This window comes from Siniperca chuatsi, linkage group LG12 (assembly GCF_020085105.1).
Source record: "Siniperca chuatsi isolate FFG_IHB_CAS linkage group LG12, ASM2008510v1, whole genome shotgun sequence".
Lineage (NCBI taxonomy): Eukaryota > Metazoa > Chordata > Actinopteri > Centrarchiformes > Sinipercidae > Siniperca > Siniperca chuatsi.
In genome coordinates, this window is record NC_058053.1 from 19,941,526 (window position 1) to 19,959,720 (window position 18,195).

An 18,195-nucleotide genomic window follows, 5' to 3' on the forward strand; every position below is an offset into this window, starting at 1 on the left:
AGGGCTATTTCAAATTCGCAACTTCAGGGAATTTTTATGAGATATTTCAGTAGTTTCTTGTCATTGATAAAGACAGATTAAAGACGTTTTAAGAATAAACATTTATTTGTCTATAAATATTTCTCTGTTGGAAGCCATGTTTTTCACTTTCATCATGATCTCTACTTTCTTCTCCACAGGCCAGGTGACAGACCTGAAAGGTCACTTTGTAACTCAGGTTGCCATGGGTAAGGCCCATACGTGTGTTCTGACCAAAAGTGGTGAAGTGTGGACATTTGGGGTGAATAACAAGGGCCAGTGTGGCAGAGACACTGGAGCCATGAACCAGGCAGGGAAAGGTGAGCAGATGGATAAACACAGACATACAAATACACATAACAACATACTGGATATTGTGTCTTACATATACGAACGTTGTCTTTGTACTATGCTCAATCTGATGGCTTCCTTGTCTGTGTGTGTGTGTTTGTTGTAGCGTTTGGTGTAGAGAGCATGGCCACAGCCATGGATGAAGACCTGGAGGACGAGCTAGAAGAGAAGGAAGAGAAGAGCATGATGTGCCAGCCAGGCATGCACAAGTGGAAGTTGGACCAGTGCATGGTCTGCACGGTGTGTGGAGACTGCACTGGCTACGGTGCCAGCTGCGTCAGCAGTGGACGGCCAGACAGAGTACCAGGAGGGTAAGAAGACACAAAAAACTGGAAGGGGTGAAGGTGGTTATTACAGTATCTGTACAGCACTTGTGTTTAGCAATTAGTAAGTACTGTTGAGAGTCAAAAATTGCTTATCTGACTGGGTGGATGATCTTTTTAACTACATTTCTGGCTAGATTGTTTATGATAATGTGATTATTTAATTGTGTTTGTGTCTGTGTATTTGTCCACCAACCAGTATCTGTGGCTGTGGGTCTGGAGAGTCTGGCTGCTCAGCATGTGGCTGTTGCAAGGCCTGTGCCAGGGAGCTGGATGGTCAAGAGGCCAGACAGAGAGGCATCTTTGATGCTGTGAAGGAGATGATTCCACTGGACCTGCTGCTAGGTATGCCAGCTGACATCTTACATGACTTCATGTCCCCTCCCCCCGTTTTACCCTGTCATTCAAACAATATTTACATCTCACCTGTATCACCAATCAAATTGTTTACATTTCACTTGAAGCCACAAAGTCTTATAAATCATATGCATGTTAAAATCTCATGCATGTACATATGTGATGTCATATTACAATTTTCAGTGGTTTGCAGTTTGTTGGATCATCCATAACTGATCAGAGTAAATCACTGCCTTGAGCAGGGATGTGTGCAAGCTATATATCCTTCTGAGCTATGCCAGCGCACTGCTTATGCTACACCAATCACACTGTCTGTTGCATTTGCTTGGATGCAGTATTTCGCACACTTGACGTCGGTCATCCTTTGTTTTATTCATGTATTTATTCATTATTGTGTTGTGCAGTCATTGCTTCTCCATCACGTCTGTCCATCATTCATTGATGTGTGTCTTGTTTTGTTCTGCTCTGCTCCGTCTTCCCTCCTCCTCCTCCTCCTCCTCCTGCATCCTGTCTTGGCTGCCTGTACCCTGGGGCCTTTTTGTGTTTTCAGCTGTGCCTGTCCCTCCCCCTCCAGGAGTAAACATCGAGGAGCACATTCAGATCCGTCAGGAGGAGAAACGACAGAGGATCAACCGTCGGCACAGACTGGAGGAGGGCAGAGGTATGAATCAGGGCTAAACAGAATGGGACTATGTTTAGTGAAGGGCTGTTTTGGCTTTATGGAGTTGTCTATGACAGCGAATTAAATATAGGCACAAAGAGAGTGAGAAGGTGGGAGTGGAGGTTAATAAACAGGGTGAAGCTACAAACAGAATGTCCATCCCTTTTTTTAGTTTTGAATAACCTTCGGGTGCTGTTTGAACTTGGGTGTTGTGCCTTGGTGACTTCCCCCTTGCTTGTCTTTATAATTTTTCAGTGTGTGTGTGTGTGTGTGTGTGTATTGTTGTGGTGTAGTATTATCATGTGTTCTTTCCCATTTGTGAGCATTGTGCATGCATGTGAAAGTTTCTTTCTCCCCCAGGCCCCCTTGTTTTTCCTGGTCCCATTTTTATGAACCAGCGTGAGCAGGCCCTAGCCAGAATAAGACCCCTTCAGGCACTAAGGCATAAACGGGACAAGCACAAAGGTACTACGGTCTTCACTAACTCAACGGGTGCAGAGACACCCCTTTGACTCATCTCCCAATCTGGCTGTCCCGCCCACCTCCTCTCTCACTCTCTGACGGCAGGACTCTTATGTCTTCACCAGGTCTCATGGTAACAAACCATGTAGCCTGTTGGCAAGAAGGACTCACTGTGACTCACAGTGGAGAAATGACTGTGAAGCCTTTAGACCAGATTAAAGACCAATTTCAACAGGCTGGTTCCCTTTTGAATTTGATTAATTTTATGTTGCGTTAATTATGTTAACATAGGAAAGGACTGAGGTACAATTAAGATTTAGTCTGTTATGCGAATTCATTTTCTGGTTTAACAGTTCTAATCCTCAGAGTAAGATGGCTGCTCTGCCCACTGCTGTTGGTTAGACCTAAATAGAAATCAATTGTCCTTGTCTGACTGGATTTACCATCACTCCCATAGCCGCTGATTTGTCACTTTGCACAACTTGTACAACTGCAGCATTATAAGCAGTCGAAACAGTGAGCACTGGGGAGAGCAAGCTTTGATGAATGACAAGCTCACAAATATGACACAGAAGGAAGGAAGCAGGATTGTTAGTTTTAAAATATATGTTTTAGATGTGAAGCATCTCCTGGAAATGGCTTAGAAATCACTTACAAAAATCTTAACATCTATGAACTTGGCATAACATGAAGCTTTTCAGGCACTTGACCATCAGACAAGTGAGTGTAGATGTTCATTGTCTGGAGTTACTTTTCTGAAGCTTAATATTCAACCAATGAACAGCTGATATGTAAATGATTTCAGTAAGACCCACATTTATGATTCAGCAGCAACGACAGAACACAGTCAACTTTTAGTTGTAGCTATCTTGACTTGTTTTGTTTTGTCCTCTGAATCTCAGCCGCCCCCTAGGGTTTTTCCTTGGGGAAAAAACAAAATGTGATTGTGACAAACCATCTTTTTAAGTAACCACAACAGAGGACAGAGGACACACGATGACACCTATAGTCTTCAAAAATATAAACAGGATAAAAAGGATTACTCATTGCCTGCACAAATATAAACAACAGCTGGTATTTCTGTCTGTAGATTGTGCACATCGGCAGGTCTACATCTGCCTGTCTGAGCTGCTGCTGCTGTTACTTTTCTTGCCGATAAGTGGGGCAGGTTGGCGTGGAACCTCAGGTCTGAAACTGCTGGTGGATGATATTGGCTAGGCCTGATTTTGGGTGCCTAGCATTGTGCCCTGAATGATGTTAAGCATCCACTTAACATGTGAAATTTGAAAACCTACCCAATAGAAACTCATTGTTAAGGACAAATGGCTTGTTTTATTGTACCACTGTTATATGTGGAAACAATTTTGCCACAATGTATTCTATTTCAGCAGTGGTTTCCTCCTTCAGTTAAGAAATTGAGGCTGTTGTACTTTGCTGAATAACCTTCCTTTTGTGGGACCATTCATTGTGGTTGATACACAATTGAAAGGCTAGGATATTTTGGGTACCTCCCCTGAGCATCCTTCTTCATGGTTTTATACTCATAAAGAGGAATGAGTGCTCCAGATCCCCCCACCAACAATACTGGTGTTTCTGTCTGTGACCTCCCACTAAGCTCTAAGTGTGCTTTAGATGTCATTAAAAGAACGTCTGTTTACTCATTGACATTGAGAGTTGTATCCATGAGCTAAACTTTCAACCCTACCTTATGAATATTTGGGCCATGAGCCAGTCAATATTTATTTTACATTTACTGTGAAGTTCAGTTATTAAGACGTAAAGCTGTTATCTCATCTGGCTGGCCTCGGATACTGAGGTAAACCACAATAAGCTGGTTCTTGGTCCAAAAAGGTACTGACAGTCATTATATTTACTGTAATGCATGGGTCGTTATCCAACTTTTTTCTACTCATAAACCACACCTCTGACCTCTTACACAGGGCTCAGGGTAAACCAGATTTCCTCTTCCTCATTGAAGACAGAAAGGTGTTAAAAAAAAATCAAATTAGTTGCTAAACAAACAATCTGTCCATATGTAATGGGACTGGTTGCCAAAAGCCTTTCTGTTTATAGAGGTGCTGTTCTCTCTGTTCTATTTCGGCATGCTTTCCCCTTTTCTCCCTGTTTTCTTTTGAATCCTATTTTCCCTCCAGCTCCGTTTTCCAGGACTATGCAGAGGCATCTACCTTTGCGGTCTGAAGTTGCCACAAAACCTCAATCTCTCCCCATTCTCTACTCAAATGTGCTGACTTGAGTGTTTGCCTTGTAGATGGTAGCAGTGAGCGTGGAGAGAAGGATGCCAGCAAAATCACCACCTATCCCCCAGGGGCAGTGAGATTTGACTGCGAGCTGCGAGCTATGCAGGTCAGCTGCGGATTTCACCACTCAGGTAGGTTCATTTCCCTCATGGCTGCTTCTGCTCAGGCATCAGGGTATATTTGTCTGCATATTATTTTAAGAAAACAATGGCTGCCCTTGAAATAAAGAAAGTGAGAAAATGTCATGATTATGTTGCTTTACAGTTGTACTGATGGAGAATGGCGATGTCTACACGTTTGGTTACGGCCAACATGGGCAGCTTGGACATGGAGATGTCAACTCCAGGTACTACTTCTGTTGTCTTATACGTTTGTATTTAATATGATACATGTTAAAGTGAAAGGAATTATTTGTAATATATAAAAATAGTTAATGGGAAAATAAACAGAGTATTTTATTGTCATTTACACATTAATTAATGGTAACAGTATAGACAAGTCGAAATTCCAAGTGTGAAAGACTACATGAAATACTACATTACCCATAATGCTACATACCAGGAAGGGGTAACACAAAGTTCGTTGTTGTTAGACGTGTCTTTATGAAAGCTAGCCACTTGTGGGTATTACAGGCCAACATTTGTTAATTCAGCCCAATTGTTCAAGTTAAGATTGAGAAATGTAAGTCCACAGTCTCGCTTTGTCATTTTATGTACAAACATAAATAAACAAACTGCACTCATGTGGACACACAACCTAAACTAGATGTTTTCTACCTGCTAGGGGTTCTCCAACTCTGGTGCAGGCCCTTCCAGGTCCCAGTGTACAGGTGACAGCTGGCAGTAACCACACAGCCGTTCTCCTCATGGATGGGCAGGTCTTTACATTTGGCAGCTTCTCGGTAAGAAAAACATTGTCCCTGATACAGTGTGTAATAAACTGCTTTTTTAGAGGGTCCAGAATTCCTGTTGGCATTTTTTTTTACACATCCAGTAATGATGGCAGTACTTTAAATGTTAATTGCTTTACACCTGTTTTGATATAGTTGACCATAAACGGCTCTAGAGAGTGAATATATTTCTCTTTGTTTTTCAGAAAGGGCAACTGGGCCGGCCCATCCTAGACATGCCCTACTGGAATGCCAAGCCATCTCCCATGCCCAACATTGGTGCCAAATATGGACGAAAGGCTACATGGATTGGTGCCAGTGGAGACCAGACGTTCCTGCGGATCGATGAGGCTCTTATCAACTCCCATGTCCTAGCTACTTCAGAGATCTTTGCCAGCAAACACATTATTGGCCTTGTGCCCTCCTCTGTGTCTGAGCCACCTCCATTTAAATGCTTGCTTATCAACAAACTGGATGGAAGCTGCAGGACCTTCAATGACTCTGAGCAGGAGGACCTGCAGGGATTTGGCCTGTGTCTGGACCCTGTGTATGATGTCATATGGAGGTTAGTCCAAGGACTGTACAGAGCAATACAATCTACTTGTGTACTATTTATCCTAGCTTTTAAGATTTAGTTAAAATGCCCTACAGATAAGATTAACTTGTCCTTTTTTTTACCTTTAACCCCTTCCATGTGTTATCCCTGACCGTGGCCCTCTGTGTGCTTTTAAGGTTCCTGCCAGTCTCAAGAGAGATGCTGTGCTACAATGCAGTGATAGCTGATGCCAGGATGCCCTCTGCTACAGATCTACAGGCTCGCTGTAGCATTCTTAGTCCAGAGCTTGCTTTGCCCTCAGGATCTCATGCCACCACTACTCGCTCTCACGGAGCCCTACACATCCTTGGTAAGCCTCTGCACTAGCCATTCAGCAAAGGGTCATGTGATCATCTTTTATGAGTGTCTTATGAATATGTACATGGATGCCACAAAACAAATGGTGATGGACAATGCAGACATCTGTGTTTCTTCAAAGCAGATGTTACCAGTGTCTGAACTCCACTCCTCTGATCTGGCTATAGTGTAGTCAGTGGCTCATCATTCTGAGCCCTGTTTAAAAGATTTTTTGCTTTAGGATCTTATTTTAAAACTTGCGGTGTTAATTGCAATTTTTTGCCTTCTTTAGACATTCCTTTGGAAAGTTTTTTATTTTGCTGTCCTATTGTCTGTGATATTATAATAATTATAATAATTCTTATAATCTTTTTTAGGAACCACAGATTTAGTGATGTGCTTTCCATTCTCCAATCAGTTCTCTTTTAATTCATGGGAAAAATGATTTGCAACAGATTTGCGATAGATTTGCTTTTAGATTGTAGCCAAAAATATGATTAAGGGTTTGCAGGAATACTTAGGTTATGAATGTATGTTTATCATTATTCAATACTGAGAGGAAGTATACTGGGCTGTCCACTTAGGTTGCCTGGATACGCTGGCAGTCATGCAAGAGCTGAAGATGGGTGTAGCCAGCGCAGAGGAAGAAACCCAGGCAGTGATGAAGGTCTACTCCAAGGAGGACTACAGTGTGGTGAACCGCTTTGAGAGTAAGTGGGTTCTTTGTACAGGATACATGGTAAATGATGTATGATACAACATACTGAGAGATACATTTGGCTTTTATATGTTGTGGTTTGATGTTGTGATTGTATCAAGCTAGGCTAACCTTTTACCCTTTAAGTCAAAGTTGCTGAATATGTGAAACATACATTTTCAGTTCATATCAGTTTATCATCCTTCTTAGTAAACAACCAAAGTGGTTAAAAGTGGATAAGCAACTTCTGTGTACTTTGCATAGCCTTATTGATCCAATGTGTGATGTTGTAGGTCATGGTGGTGGTTGGGGCTACTCAGCCCACTCTGTGGAGGCCATCCGCTTCTGTGCTGATGCAGACATCCTGCTGGGTGGGCTGGGCCTGTTTGGGGGACGGGGGGAGTACACAGCCAAGATCAAGGTGAGCCGCTCTGTGACACTTTTTTTTAAACAAAGAGACATTTGATTTTTTTAGCCATGTCTTCAGTGTTCATTTCAGGCATTTTTTTTGTCATGGCTGTAACTTTAGAATGCACTTGCTTTGCGCAAGAACTGACATTTAATCCACAGCATGTGCTTCTGCAAATTGTCTACACAGTCAAGTCAATTTTTATTTATATAGCCCAATATCACAGGTATCTCAAATGTACCAAATTAAAGTTACACAGGGTTGTCAAAATAAAAAACCTGTGACATATTACAGGGCTAGGAAAAAGACGACCAAAAACATTACATTTTATGACTATAATCAATGCAAAGCTTTAATAATTGCATTGTAATAGATAAACTTCCTAATACGAACAAAGTGGCACTGGAGGATAATACACACAATTGATTAAGTAGAATATATTAACCCAGTCCTGTTGTTGTGCAGCTTTTTGAGTTGGGACCTGATGGGGGTGACCATGAGACAGATGGTGATCTGCTGGCTGAGACTGACGTACTGGCCTATGACTGTGCTGCCAGGTAAATGTTATGGATTCCTTATGTTTCCCTTCAGTTTCTTACAACTATTAATTGTAAAGAAGAAAGTTATGGAATGATACGATCTCTATATTTGATTAATGTTAATCTAATTTTTTATATTTAGGGAGAAATATGCCATGATGTTTGATGAGCCGGTGCTGCTGCAGCTGGGCTGGTGGTATGTGGCGTGGGCCCGTGTGTCTGGTCCCAGCAGTGACTGTGGCTCCCATGGACAGGCTACTATTACTACTGATGATGGGTAAAACTGATTTCACAATATAGATGATACTACTGCATTCATAAATTAATACGTTTTACAAGTTTTCCATATGTATCATTTGGTCACATTTCATGTTATATAATGTTCGAATTTGAATATTGGTCACAGCCCTTTAATTTGACTTTTTTTGTTTTTCCCTTTAGGGTGGTCTTTCAGTTCAAAAGCTCTAAGAAGTCAAACAACGGTACAGATGTTAATGCAGGTCAAATACCTCAGCTACTTTACAGGCAAGTAAAACTTTAACAGTGATGCAAGCTTATTTAATCTATAAGCTTATCAAGTAAATTATTTTGATTGTTCCTTTATATTTTAAGGCTTCCTTCAAATGATGGCAATGCATCTAAAGGGAAACAGCAGACGAGTGAACCAGTCCACATCCTTAAACGCTCATTTGCTCGTACAGTCTCAGTGGTGAGTACTGTCTCTTTGTTTTACCTCCTACCTGTTTCTACCTGCTTAAGTCTCTTAACAGGTAGGTTTTTGCAGCACCATGTGTGACCGTCTACCTCTATCTCTCTGTAGGAGTGTTTTGAGTCTCTGCTGAGTATCCTTCACTGGAGCTGGACCACCCTGGTTTTGGGTGTGGAGGAGCTGCGAGGGCTAAAGGGCTTCCAGTACACAGCCACCCTGCTGGACTTGGAGAGACTGCGCTTTGTTGGCACGTGCTGCCTCCGTCTGCTCAGGGTCTACATCTGTGAGATCTTTCCCATTGCTGGTAGGAGCACAGTGAACTTAACAGCACTTTATGGCATGGCCATGGCAATCTAATGGTGGCTGTTCTTTGAAAAAAGAAACCCACAATGCTGCTGCTTTCAAACTAGGATAAGAAGTGAAAAATGTTTTTTCCTATACAGTTATAAATGCCTTTCTGAATGAAAAAAAATTGACAATATTCATCCTTACATTTATCTTAGAATGAAATACTGTATGTCCCATTTAATACATCTATGCCTGTGGCTTAGAAAACATTGAAACCTTTAGAGACTAGATTGTGTTTATATTTCATAGATTTCATAGTTTTTTTTATTAAAAACTACATTTCAACTGAAATCTTTATTTAGAGTGTAGCTTCTGATAAGAACTCACTCATCTTTTTCTATCTGTTATTTGATTTCTAGCCAGCACCAAAGCTGTGGTAGAGGAGTCGAGCAAGCTGGCAGAGTGCGTGGGAAAGACACGTAGCCTGCTGAAAAAGATCCTGTCAGAAGGCATGGACAACTGCCTGACCAAGCTGGACAACGACCCCCAGGGCTACTTGTCTCAGCCTTTAACCCTGCTGGAAGCTGTACTGCAGGAGTGCCACAACACCTTCACTGCCTGCTTCCATTCATTCTACCCAACCCCAGCTCTGCAGTGGGCCTGCCTCTGTGACCTGCTCAACTGCCTAGACCAGGTCTGTGACTTTCAGAAGGAGTTTTAAATGGGACTGAAACTAGTTACAGTCTTTTTATCATCCCCCATTTTATCAATAGTGTAGTGTAGTTTAGTGTATAAAATGCCAATGCCCCATCACAATTTCCCAAAGCCTATGGTGATGTCTTCAAATTGTCTTAAACCCAAAGATATTAAATTTCTAAAATAGAAAACAAATTAAATGAAAATTGTAGAAACATTTAAAAAATAAAATAAAATCAGAGATTTTTCTTTTCCTCCCTGTTTTTTAGGACATTGCTGAGGCCAACTTTCGGACATCCAGCAGCCGTTTGCTGGCGGCCGTAATGTCAGCTCTGTGCAACACCTCAGTGAAGTTGACATCCATCCTGCCCATTGCATATGACGGAGAAGTGCTGTTGCGTTCACTGGTCAAACAGGTCAGCACAGAGAATGACTCTGCCCTCGCTCACCGTTTCCCCCTGCTGGTGGCCCATATGGAGAAACTAAGCCATGTGAGTTTTTGTACGTCATATACTGTACATCAGGTATCCTCACTTCAAAATGGTGGACATGGATGCATATGGGTGCGGTTGGTGACTCAGGAAATGCTTGATAGATGGAGAACATGGTGGCATTTGATCATTACCACGACCTATTCTCGTCCAAATACCTCAAATAACACATATATTCTAATATCATACTTTTATATCTTTTACTCACTTAGACGGAGGAGAACCTGATGGGCATGACCAGTTTCCGGGAGGTACTGGAGAAGATGTTGGTGATTGTGGTGCTGCCGGTGAGGAAGAGTTTGAGGAAAGAGGTGGAGCTGTTCTCTCCACACCTGGTCTCCAACACCTGTGGTCTGCTGGCCTCCATTGTCTCTGAACTCACTGCCTCTGCCCTGGGCTCTGAGGTAACTTAACTCACACTAATACTCAAATACACCCACACAAACACACACATAAAGCATGTATGTAGGGCCACAGGGCTAGTCTAGTCTCCTTTTAAAGACACTTAATCCTGATGTGCTCTTGTAGAGCTTTTTTACAGGAACATAAACAGAACTGTCATCTGTAGTGTCTTTTTGTTAATCTTCTGTCTTTGTACTGGGCATTCATACTGTGATCTCTGCCTTCTGTCACATTTGTTTTTGTTTTTCAAACAGATCGGATCACAATTGCATTTGCTCCCAATTTTGTTAAAATCAGAATCGTCATGGTACAGCTTTATAAATTGTAGATTAGATCTGTCCACAAGACTGCATGTCTTTCCTCATTATTTTTCTTTCCTCCTTCCTCATACCATATCCTTTCACTTAAAGCTCTATTGTTATCAAACTAACTTATCATAGTGATGGCTTTCACTTGGAATTAGGTGGTGTTTTTACTGTTGCCAAAAAACATGAACAGAAAGGGGGGGTTTTTCTGTTGGATTTTCTGTATTGTTTTTACGGTATGCTGACTCATTAAGTGGGTGGCACAGCTGTCTGTCGCTCTCCCTCTCTCACACTCTTCATTTAATTATCGTCACTCTCTCTGTTCATGCGCAAATCCATGTAAGCTCTTGTTGCCAAAGTAACCGTCACTTGACGGCAGCCCTCGACACCACTGTTTTTCTCCCCAGTCTGTTGTCAGGGAAACAACTCCTCCCCAGAGCACCTGCATAGGTCCTTCTGCAGTTGTGTCTGGCTCCCTGTAGTCAGCAGGCTGATATAAATAGTAAAAGTTTGTATTACTTAACACATGCCAAACATAAGATCGTTTTATTTCATACAGTGTATCTTTTACAGACCATCCAATTTCTCTCTGCACTGTATCTTGTAATTGCTGACCTTCACATTTAGATAACATCCATTACTTGTACAGCAGTATTTAAAATTAATTGCTGTTTTTATGCTTTGTCCTCAATATTGCCAACTGGTGGTATGCATACTTCTTTTGAGTGTAGGACGACCTTCATGCAGAGGACGTAAAACATGATTGTTATTCAGGATTTCATTGTTTGGTAATATTTGCATTAAAACGTAGGTATTCCTCCTTGAATGTGTTAATCAGCCCTATGTGGTTATGTAATAGGTTTGATATGTTTGACTACATCTCTTATTGTGTCCTTGCTTATTAGGTTGATGGGCTGAACTCACTCCACTCTGTGAAAGCATCTCCTAACCGTTTTACCAAAACGAGCCAGGGCCGGAGTTGGAACACGGGCAATGGCTCTCCGGATGCCATCTGTATGACAGTGGACAAGCCAGGCGTTGTGTTGGTTGGCGTCTGCGTCTATGGAGGGGGCGGCATCCATGAGTATGAACTAGAGGTGCTGGCTGATGACGTAAGTGATTAAAAATCATTTTCAGCTTATATTTTAGGTGTTTTCTGGTGTTGCTTGGCTAATTGTTAACCTTAGCGTCTTGCTTTTTGTTCGGCTTTGTATTTGTAGTTTTTCTACAACTTTTGTTCCCTCACCCTTCAGGCACAGACAGAGCACCCAGGGGACTCAGCGCATTCTCACAGGTGGACGTCCCTAGAGCTGGTGAAGGGCACCTATAGCACTGATGATTCTCCCAGTGATATTGCTGAGATTCGCCTGGACAAGGCTGTGCCACTCAAGGTACACAGGATCTCAAGAAAATAATACATGCATATGATTTGCTGTTGAAATACAAATGTTAGGATGTGACATGCTGTAACTATTTTCTAACTTTATACAATTCAATTTTATTTATATAGCTCCGATTCATAACAGAAGTTTTCCTATGGACCAGGTCTAGACCGTACTCATTATAATATTTTTTACAGAGACCCAACAAATCCCACAATTGTGTGCTGGTTATGGTTAAAATGCATATAGTCTCACTGATTTATTCTATTGCAGGAGGGGGTAAAGTATGCTGTCCGATTGCGAAACTACGGCAGCCGGACCGCTAATGGGGATGGAGGTATGACCACAGTGCAGTGCTCTGATGGTGTGTCCTTCACCTTCAGCACCTGCAGCTTGAGTAGCAATGGGACCAACCAGACCAGAGGACAGATCCCACAGATTCTCTACTACAGGTAAACACAAAGCCAGCATTTTGTAATATCTCATCTGTGAAGTATTTCTTTTTTTTCTGACCTGAGTTTTTCTCCTGGCTGAAGGAGTGAGTATGATGGGGATCTCCAGTCTCAGCTGCTGAGCAAAGCCAATGAGGAGGACAAGAACTGTAGCCGAGCTCTGTCTGTGGTCAGTGCTGTGGTCAGAGCTGCAAAGGACCTGCTTCACAGAGCTTTTGCTGTTGATGGTAAGGACAAGAAACTTGCATCTGTATTGCAAAAGCATTGTTAACTGCTGTAGAGTCACTTATTGAATTTGGATTGTATCTGTTCAGCCTCTCCAGTTTAATATATGTCCTTTATTATTTCCAGTGGATGATATTCCTGAGCTATTAAGTTCCTCCAGCCTGTTCTCCATGCTCCTGCCCCTCATCCTGGCCTACATCGGCCCTGTGGCTGCGTCTGTGCCTAAGGTAAGAGGTCAAACCAGGATGGCAAACCCTTCATCTTGAATTATTAAATTGTCTCTCTCTGATGTGGCATTGTGGTGAAATGTCTCCACTTCCTCATCCAGGCTGCTGTTGAGGTCTTCGGACTCGTTCAGGAGCTGTTACCTGCTGTCTCTGCCCTCAACCAAAAATATGCCCCACCCACCTTCAACCCTAACCAGTCAACAGACAGCACGACTGGCAACCAGCCTGAGCAGGGCCTGTCAGCTTGTACCACCTCAAACCACTACTCAGTAATTGAGAGTGACCACCCTTACAAACAAGCTGCCGTCACGCAATACAGGGTAAAGTATCCTTTGGCATGCTCTAACTGCTTAGCAAGTAACTTACATCTGGATAAAATAAGAGACACAAATATCATTTAAGTCTAAACTAATCTTGCTCTGTCTCACCTTGCCTTAGGTATCATTCCCAGACTGTGTCCGCTGGACCACCATCGAGTTTGATCCTCAGTGTGGCACTGCACAGCCAGAGGATGTCCTACGCCTGCTCATCCCCAGCCGTACCCTCCACCTGTCCAGCCTGGGGAGCAAACCTTTGATCCACGACATCATCAACACCTGGACTGAGCTCAAGAAGTTCTCGGGCTCCACAGGCTGGCCAACCACAGTCCTCGTGTTGCCAGGTAAGAGAGGCTGAGCAGTTGAACATTTATGACAGTTATGAACGTTACAACAGTGTTGTTATAACAGAATCACAATAAATCCCAAAGTTCTAATAGACTTAGATGACTTAATATACAGTAGTTAGAATAAAAAAGTTTGCTACATAGCTGGTTTTGATTATTTTTTTATAGTGCTGCAGCAAAGTCTCTTTAAGTGCTCTGCCAATCAAGAGATGAACTTACCTGAAATGACTACCACATTTGATAGCGATTGTATAGAGACAAAAATGTTTACTAAAAAGAAAAGATCCATTTCTTCATTATAAAATCAGGCATTAACCTTTTGAAGACACACTTCCTAATATTAGTGCTTTTAACATTGTAAATTAAATGTATGTTTGGCAATTAAGTGATAAGCTAAAGATGTTGCGCGTCTCTGATCTTTAAATTCATCAGCACTAACATTGCATATAACTATTTTTGTTATTTGAGGTGCTTGTCAGATTTGTAACTAAAAGCAGTCATCTCAAACATTAATTTAAAGGATGAAGAAAAGCATGCATTTCAGTTACTTTGTCCACAACCTGTGCACAATAGCTGTGCAATGAGGATCAAATGTTTCTCTTTTTTTTTATTACATTCTGGACAGGATCAGGTAGCTAGATAAGCTAGCGTGTACTTCCCAAGGAACTTTCTCACCCCTAATTAAGCCTGTAAGGCTGCAGCACTTCCTCTCAGGCTCTATAGCACTCTTAAGTTCAGGATGATGTGCTACATACCTTTTAAAAGGGGAACTGAGGGCAGAAAACTTCCAAAGGTGTCTGTACTGTGGTGACCAAAAAGCAAAGAAAGGCAGAATCTATGCCAAGCAAGAAAAACAAGCAAACACATATTCCATAATGCTGGATTATGCCATACTGCGGCTTCCATAAGCCATTACTTTACCAATGATTACCAACAGAACTCTGCACACCTGTCTCTCTTTTTATCTTCTATTTTTCTGTCCTCTCTATTTTCAGGAAATGAAGTTCTGTTCTCACTGGAAACAGCCTCGGACTACGTTAAAGATGAGAAAGCTTGCTTTTATGGCTTTAAGTGTGTGGCTGTGGGATATGAATTCAACCCTGGTCAAGATGAGGTACAGACATTCTAGTATACTCCTCTGTCAATTGTGTAGCAGACGGGCCTTCCATCTTTCTGTATAATGGCCGTTTGTGTCTGAGAATCGTTAGATCTCATGACTGTGCTGCATTCTGTGTGTCATCTGTAAAATGTTAATGTTTGTGCATTGGTCCAAGCAGAAAAAATGTTGAATGTTACAATACATTCCTGACATAGCATTATGGACATTTCAGGGTACCATCCAGCTTGAGAAAGAGTTAGCTTACCTGGGCAGCGTGTGTGCAGCAGCTCTGATGAAGAAAGACCTGGCCCTCCCTATAGGTATGGGAAAACCGTGGATGAGGGATTTGCTGGTGCTGTTGTGAATAACCTGTTTTTCTGTTAATCCATGATATAAGTTGTGTGTGACATCTGGGAGCAAATTAATATTGTGGAACATCTTTAGTAAATCATTCATCTGTTATTCTAATCTTTTTTTTTATTGAGGCAATGAATTGGAGGAGGATCTTGAGATTCTTGAGGAAGCCTCTCTTCAGGTGTGTCATCTCTGAAATTCAGAGATATTTTTTGGACTCATTGTGGTTTTGTGAAAAGGATTTTATATCTCCAACACTTTTTCTTCCTTGATTCTTATTTCCTTTGACTTCACCCAGGTGTGTAAGTCCCACTCAGGGATCCTAGGGAAGGGTCTGGCCTTATCTCACTCCCCCACCATCCTGGAGGCCCTGGAGGGAAATCTGCCCCTGCACCTCCAAACCAATGAGCACTCTTTCCTTGAGGACTTCATCACCTGTGTACAGACCTCAAGTGGAGGACGTCTGGCCAGGTAAATGTTTGTGGAGACAGCTGTCTCTTGTCTCTTGTCAATTCTAGTTATCTGACAAGAGCAGAATATGTACTTTGCATTTTCCATTTTGAAATATGTTTTGGTTGTAAATTCTATTGTAGCTTTGCCCCTGCAATGTCAGTTTTGAGTGGTGATTCCCTCATTACAAATTAGTAATTTACTACCCTGTCTCTCTACATTTGACATCTTCCATCCAGGTGGCTGCAGCCAGACTCTTACGCAGACCCCCAGAAGACATCTTTGATCCTAAACAAAGATGACATACGCTGTGGATGGCCAACTACCGTGGTTGTACAGACCAAAGACCAGTATGGAGATGTTGTGCATGTTCCTAACATGAAGGTCAGGATGATTGTTTTGGCTTTTCTGCTTACAAGAGATAACCATTTTTATAGAATTGAAACGACAGAATAATTTTGCCTGCAATGCCAAATCTCCATAGTTGTTCATTTAAGTTGTTATTCACCATCCTTCCAGTGTCACACACCTCTGACTTGTGTTTCTTACCTCTTACCTGTCCAGGTGGAGGTAAAGGCTGTACCTGTTTCACAGAAGAAGTCGATGCAGCCTGAGAATATGAAGAAGCTGCAGCGGCTGCCTGGAAGCTCCTCGCCTTCGTCTTCTGGCCCTGACCTAACCTTTGGAGGTTTGCCAATGCCCAAGCTGGAGTCCACTTACGAGCCCATGATTGTGAAAGAGGCTCGATACATTGCTATTACCATGATGAAGGTCAGCCTCATGTAACTGGCTCATAACTCACTCACAACCTTGCTTGTTTACATTTCCATAGAAGGCTGCAGATGCTCCACAAGGGGAGCTATTTGGTCATTGTCAGATCTGTTGTATACATGCCAATCTGTGCCCCCTATAGTAAATGCAAGTAATTACAGTTTAGATCTGCAGAGGTTTCATTGGAAAAGACAAAAAGAAGAGTAAATTGTCTGAATAAAGACATGGAGATCAAAATGGCTGAATACAGTCAGGTAACATTGAGGAAGCAATACAAAATGAAATGTTATAAAACAAGAAATGACATCTGGCAAAATGATTCATATAGAAACATAATTCATAGAGTTCCAAAGAACTGAGATAGGTATTGTAGACCTGGGAACAACAAAAAAAAAAAAAAAAAAAATTCTAGAATTGGAAAATTGCACTGTAATTTGGTAGTTTTTTTTGTTGTTGTTACCTTCATACTTGTGCTCTTGTCTTTGTTAGGCATATGAAAACTACTCATTTGAAGAGCTGCGCTTTGCTTCCCCCACCCCAAAGAGGTAAGTGAGGTAATGCAAAAACAAGACACATTTTCGAGTGAGATACAATCTACTTATTGATGATTTCCCACACAGACCCAGTGAGAACATGCTGATTCGTGCCAACACTGATGGAACCTACAGTGCCAACTGGACTCCAGGAGCAGTAGGCCTCTATACAATCCACGTCACCATTGATGGCATTGAAATAGGTATATCAATGTAAACGTCTGTTGGAACACCCTGTTTGTCCTCTGAAGTATTTCTCACACAGTAAACAGAGGGTACGCACTGATGACTATCACCAACCCCCTAAACCCCATCAAGCCATCAAATGACATAATGTAATACAGCTGCTATGATGATACTGCTGATACTGATTAATCAATATTTTTAAAACTTAAAGACCTTCAGAATGGACAGTGAACTGGCATCTTTTACAATATTGAAATTGTAAATGGTCTTTTTTTTTTTTTTTAATAAAGATGCTGGTTTGGAAGTAGAAGTCAAAGACCCTCCCAAAGGCATGATACCACCTGGCACTCAGATGGTCAAACCAAAGGCCGAACCTCAGCCCAGCAAGGTGAGCTTTTTCTTATGATTAACCAACAGGGGCATGAACATGCGCATAAACACACCTATAAAATGCATGCATGCCTTCCATCACCCATCGAATACAACTTGAGACCAGAAACAATTTGTCCTGTCTTGTATCTCTGTCAACGCCAGTTTGTAACTATAACCACTTTAACTAAACTCTTACTATAAAAGCCGCATTAAGCACTATTTTGACAAGAATACTGACAAAAGGAACTCCCTGTAATGTGAAAGAGTTGTTAGTATTGCCATTCGCATTGAGAACTGACATCTTATTTTGCTCCTCTGTGCAGCATTTAGTTTTCAGCTCCTTGTTTTGGTTTGCTGGTCTGACAAACAAAAAAAATGCTGGTCCATAGAAAGCAATGGACACAAAAACTGATTGTAAGCTATCTGTCCAGTGCAAGATGATGGGGATCCAAAATAAATAAGTTAATGAATTCAGGCATTTAGCAAGGCAAAGAGAGGCCGATATTTTTATCAGGACCTGGCATTTTAAACCAGGGCTACCAGGCTTGGGCTTCCTTCACATTCATCAGTTGATTTTAAAAAAGAGGAGTCCAGTGTGATGTTGCTTTACTTTGTTAAATTTGCAAATAAGCAACTGTTTGCTAATATGTTGCAGTCAATATATCTTAAGCTCATATACTGTATTGAGGCTGAGCCCTGTGAGTTTGTTATCGAGGTGTTTTGCCTTTTTAGT

General features: G+C 41.7%; 1 protein-coding gene across 20 annotated transcripts in view; it reads left to right on the forward strand.

Moving 5' to 3' along the window:
- Positions 1-18,195, forward strand: part of mycbp2 (MYC binding protein 2) — a 65,906-nt gene that overhangs the window by 19,010 nt on the left and 28,701 nt on the right. For 14 of the 20 annotated variants that reach the window (XM_044217575.1, XM_044217579.1, XM_044217583.1 and 11 more), the window contains exons 14-49: positions 180-338; positions 476-680; positions 892-1,037; positions 1,600-1,710; positions 2,071-2,175; positions 4,442-4,561; positions 4,695-4,776; positions 5,214-5,331; positions 5,526-5,884; positions 6,052-6,224; positions 6,796-6,921; positions 7,202-7,329; positions 7,783-7,874; positions 7,999-8,133; positions 8,298-8,381; positions 8,469-8,565; positions 8,677-8,869; positions 9,273-9,547; positions 9,819-10,040; positions 10,253-10,444; positions 11,653-11,859; positions 12,001-12,138; positions 12,403-12,581; positions 12,666-12,808; positions 12,933-13,033; positions 13,135-13,353; positions 13,472-13,694; positions 14,693-14,811; positions 15,029-15,116; positions 15,282-15,331; positions 15,449-15,621; positions 15,840-15,984; positions 16,165-16,371; positions 16,861-16,916; positions 16,992-17,107; positions 17,381-17,478. In XM_044217575.1, the coding sequence (XP_044073510.1) occupies positions 180-338; positions 476-680; positions 892-1,037; positions 1,600-1,710; positions 2,071-2,175; positions 4,442-4,561; positions 4,695-4,776; positions 5,214-5,331; positions 5,526-5,884; positions 6,052-6,224; positions 6,796-6,921; positions 7,202-7,329; positions 7,783-7,874; positions 7,999-8,133; positions 8,298-8,381; positions 8,469-8,565; positions 8,677-8,869; positions 9,273-9,547; positions 9,819-10,040; positions 10,253-10,444; positions 11,653-11,859; positions 12,001-12,138; positions 12,403-12,581; positions 12,666-12,808; positions 12,933-13,033; positions 13,135-13,353; positions 13,472-13,694; positions 14,693-14,811; positions 15,029-15,116; positions 15,282-15,331; positions 15,449-15,621; positions 15,840-15,984; positions 16,165-16,371; positions 16,861-16,916; positions 16,992-17,107; positions 17,381-17,478 (5,384 nt within the window). The remainder of the gene's footprint in view (positions 1-179; positions 339-475; positions 681-891; positions 1,038-1,599; positions 1,711-2,070; positions 2,176-4,441; positions 4,562-4,694; positions 4,777-5,213; positions 5,332-5,525; positions 5,885-6,051; positions 6,225-6,795; positions 6,922-7,201; positions 7,330-7,782; positions 7,875-7,998; positions 8,134-8,297; positions 8,382-8,468; positions 8,566-8,676; positions 8,870-9,272; positions 9,548-9,818; positions 10,041-10,252; positions 10,445-11,652; positions 11,860-12,000; positions 12,139-12,402; positions 12,582-12,665; positions 12,809-12,932; positions 13,034-13,134; positions 13,354-13,471; positions 13,695-14,692; positions 14,812-15,028; positions 15,117-15,281; positions 15,332-15,448; positions 15,622-15,839; positions 15,985-16,164; positions 16,372-16,860; positions 16,917-16,991; positions 17,108-17,380; positions 17,479-18,195) is intronic. The other 6 variants (XM_044217576.1, XM_044217595.1, XM_044217580.1 and 3 more) reach the window with 4 other exon arrangements.